General features: G+C 32.5%; 1 protein-coding gene across 1 annotated transcript in view; it reads right to left on the bottom strand.

The window, feature by feature from the left end:
- LOC119614894 (ATP-binding cassette sub-family G member 1-like) overlaps positions 1 to 744 on the bottom strand; it is a 1,745-nt gene extending 1,001 nt beyond the window's left edge. The window contains exons 1-4 of the mRNA XM_037970989.1: positions 570 to 744; positions 411 to 511; positions 183 to 338; positions 1 to 108 (exon numbers count right to left, since the gene is read on the bottom strand). The exon at positions 1 to 108 is cut by the window's left edge and continues 101 nt beyond it. Of these exons, the coding sequence (XP_037826917.1) occupies positions 1 to 108; positions 183 to 338; positions 411 to 511; positions 570 to 588 (384 nt within the window). The 5' untranslated portion in view covers positions 589 to 744. The remainder of the gene's footprint in view (positions 109 to 182; positions 339 to 410; positions 512 to 569) is intronic.
- Between the last annotated feature and the right edge of the window lie 3,466 nt (positions 745 to 4,210).

Here is a 4,210-nt window from a genome sequence, read left to right as displayed (position 1 = left end):
TGTATACGAAATGAGTCTCATAAAATCGGACATGTGCGTAAGAAGTATCAAGAAACCCGAATAGATTAAAGTGAAACAAGTAAAAATTGCTCCCACAAAAGTGCCATTCTGTAATTGGTATAAAAAATTAAAAATTAATAAATCTTCTTTTAATATATAATCGTTTTTAACGAAATACTTACCACTGGATTTAATATTGTACCCAATAATACACCCATACCATCAGCACATATTGTTATCATCATGCCGGTCAATATCATTTTAACATAACGTTCAAATTCTAACGGTTGATCGGTCATTAGGTATGTTATGGTTATATATATGCTCGAAAATAATATCTATTCAAAATTAATACAAAATTTAAATTCTATATCATTGCTTAATAAATTCCTCCAAAAAAAAAAACTTACATGCACCGGTGTTGAGGTTATTAAGGTGGCCAAATAGAATGTTTTCAATTTATACCAGTTATTAAATGATTCCTTTTTAATTATGGAAATTTCTTGAGGAACTAAAACCAATATACAAATTAATAATAATACTTTGAACAATTTGTGGCATTAACTTACATCTCAAAATACCAGGCATTATGGTGGTATACCAGAGATACAACGTATGCACCAGAAAGGAACCAAAATTAGAGAATTGTTTATTGGCATTAGAACCGGAATCGCCGAACAGCAGGCCAATCAAAATGGCGCATAAAATATGAGTCACAAGTTTTAAGTGGGTGAGAGTCTAAAAAAACATAAATATAAAGAGATATTTAGGAAAAAATAACTAATTCTAAACAAAAGCTAATAAATAGGATATAAGAAAACGATAGCAATTACTTGCTGCTCTTCAGAAGAGGACCAACTCAAGATGCCACTAACAGGACCATTGATCTTATCGAATATTTGCCATATTCTGTCTGTGCTTCTTGATAGAACGACTCTGAAACTATCTGCTTCATCTTAGACAGAAAAAAACAGAAAATTCCAGGCGTCGTTCTTCGCACTATCCTCATTCGTTCTGTCAGCTTTAGAAGCATCACATGGAAGAAGCTCAACTCTGCCTAATAAGTTTAACTTGTTTAACGCCATTTTAACAACCTTATAATGATCAACTACTTTAAGTCCCCTTGGCCTCTTGAGTAGGAGTATGGTTTTCGACTTTGTGCAGATTCACAAGTTTTCTGAGTAACATATCTTTCACCAAAGGCGTCTTTTAACAATAACAGAAACTCGTCCACATCATAGTCCTTTGGAAAGTGTTTTTTCTGAACTGTTATTCAAAGTCATATCCCCTTTGTTTCATGCCCCTTGGATCCCTCGCAGTTCCACAAACCGTTGTGTTTAACCTTTCGTCGTTTCGTTTTCATTGTTTCTTCAAATGGTTCATTAGTAAGAGGAAGTCTCTGCCTTTTGACTTTGAGCAGTTATTACAGTAACATAATGACCCATTCATAGGCAAACAGCGTCATCTGCCCAAACTTCTGAGTGGCACAAGTTGCACCAATGAAGTCTTTTCCCAACCAAGTACTTCATAATCCTTCAAAATATCTACCTACCCATTGCCTTACAGTCTTAACGTCGTCCCTGACTTTCCCTTTCGTCGTTCGTTTTGTCAGCTTCTCCTTTGATCAAATATTACAGTGACATTTGTTACGAACCTGCTGTTGGCCTCTGGATTCCACCACCCTACTAGCTCACGCGGCATCACCTCGGGGTGTGATTCTCAACCCTTTTGAAGACCAAGGTCCGCCACAAAATAACTTAAAATTGAACAGCAAATCAAACACGTATTCAACATACACAGAGCGAAACACACACATAGGGAGAAAGGTGATATTCTCCAATCGCCCAATCCCAACCATGGCCGTATTACATCCCTTACCATTCTCTTACGGACCCCATAATCCGTCCATCACGTCCTATCATTCAATAATCCCAATAACGTATTTACTCAATTTTATTCATTACTGTTATATATAATATTTATTAAAACATATTTGAAGCTAAACCTATCTTATTCAACAAAAAATAACTGAACAAATTCTTAAAATTCTAATTCATGTAATACATATATTTTCTTGGCATTTTTTTTTTTTATTAAATCATTCTTATAAATACAAATTGCCCTAAAATGATTCTTGCCACTTTCTATAAACAAAAATCATATACTAAAACTTATAACTAAAAAAAATTAAACCATAAAACACAAACTAAATAAATACATATATAAACATACAAAAAAAAAATTAGACACTTAAACTTACGATAGGATCGTACAGATATTACACAAAAACAGGCCTCTCAAAATCTTCTGCCTGACCGATATGCAACAAAAGAAATAATTTTCCCTAAAAGAGCTCTCTGAGGTACTTCTCGATTTTAAACAATATTAGACACTTTTTCTAATTTTCTGATTTCTCGTATTTGAAATTACATCTAACGATCCCTCTCACAATGATTCGATTTCACAAACAAAAAAAAACTTAAATTACAATAAACGTTATTTAAATACACTTAAAACTAATCACTAACTTAAACACTACTGAGAACTTAAACACTACTGAGAACAGTTATATTCATCAGATTTCCCATTGGGTCTTTAGTTTTTCAATATTAATAAGCTTTCAACATGGGTTTGAGAATTTGCTACCCTTTTTACCCTAGACTCTTAATTGTGAGCTTAAATTGAGGACTGTATAAAGAGCTTTAGATAGAGCTTTCCATTATTGCCAAACCAAAGTTTTAATTTTACTTTTAGGATGCCACTTTTAAACATGCACTGTTAATTATATAAAAAAAATACTTTTCGTTACCTTTTTTCTTCAATTTGTTTTGACCTGAAATGGCTTACGTTAGTTCTTCTGTGACTCCTATTCCAACTTCGCAAAAGTGTGTTGTAGCTTTTCCAATTAATTGCACTTCAAACTCTTACTTAAGCAATTTATCATATGATTCCTCTGGGCAAAAAGGGATTTCTATAAAACTTTCCACATTAATCAGGATTGAAACACTTTCGTAACTTTGTATAATCAAAACTTACTTTCTTCTCTAATTTTCTAGTCTCAAATCATAAAATAAATATAATAATAAGTATTAAATCACTTCAATTATTTCACAATAGTTTTTAATTTAAAATTTAATAATTTAAAAAATTCAAGTATTTAAGCTTTTAACTTAGTAACGTTCACTTAATACTTCACAGCTTGAGGTTTTCCATTTTAGTGATCTTAATGTTTCAAAAAATGTTTCGTGTAACATAAAATAAAAACGTTTAGTTGTTACAAAACAACAAAACTAGTACATAAAAAACAAGTACCGAAAAATAACATTACCATACAAGCAATTCTCACGATTACATCGGGTCATTAACTTATTTCCTATGGCCTTGAACTCATTACAAGAAATTTCGCAGAGAAAAATCGTTTAACTTTTCTCTTCCTTCGGATAAACTACAAATCTACCTATAAAAATCAACCTTGTTTCTACTCTTTTCATACAACTCTGCATGCAAAAGCTCATTTTTCATAATGGACTTCCAGTAATGAACAGCTGACCTTAAACCACACAATAAACTGAGCAAACATAAACAAAAAATCTATGTGAAAATAATAAAATAAACAATCAAAAAAAAACAAAATGAAATTCAACAAAACAAAAAGAACTCCTACCACTGGGCCATCATTACCTGGACCGGACCCTACAAAACCATAAAGAAAAGAAACAATGCTGCCTAAAAAAAACTAACAAATACAAAAAAAAAAAAACCACAAACAACAAACCCAAAGAACTAAACAAAAATAAAGGCATGTTCATACAGAAAACAACTCAGCGTTTTAAAAACAACGAGGTTCACATAAAAAACGAAAATACACCCGCAACAAAACTCCGATGCCGCTGATGATAGTCAGAGGGAGCGGTGTGCGGCTAAGTTTCAGCATGACCAACGTGGGGAACTCCCACACCCTGAGATTCTATCAGCCGGGCATTAACACTTGACTATATCCAATGGTGGCAATTTGGGTATCACAATCCCTACTGACATCACAATAAATTAACTAATATCAGGTAAAATAATGCAATAAAAAAAAACTAACTATGGGAACGTTCAAGAACATTCAGGTGCTCAAATGATTTAACTCAATTAAGTGTTAAACAATATTAAATCAAAGACATAGAAAAGTGTCAATATTAGGACGAAAACATGTATACCGTAT

This window comes from Lucilia sericata, unplaced genomic scaffold (genome assembly GCF_015586225.1).
Source record: "Lucilia sericata isolate MDLA Ls3-8-SP2 unplaced genomic scaffold, ASM1558622v1 Contig003603F_arrow, whole genome shotgun sequence".
Taxonomy (NCBI): Eukaryota; Metazoa; Arthropoda; class Insecta; order Diptera; family Calliphoridae; genus Lucilia; species Lucilia sericata.
The sequence above is the reverse complement of the archived record's forward strand: the minus strand, read 5'-3'. Positions and strand labels throughout refer to the sequence as shown.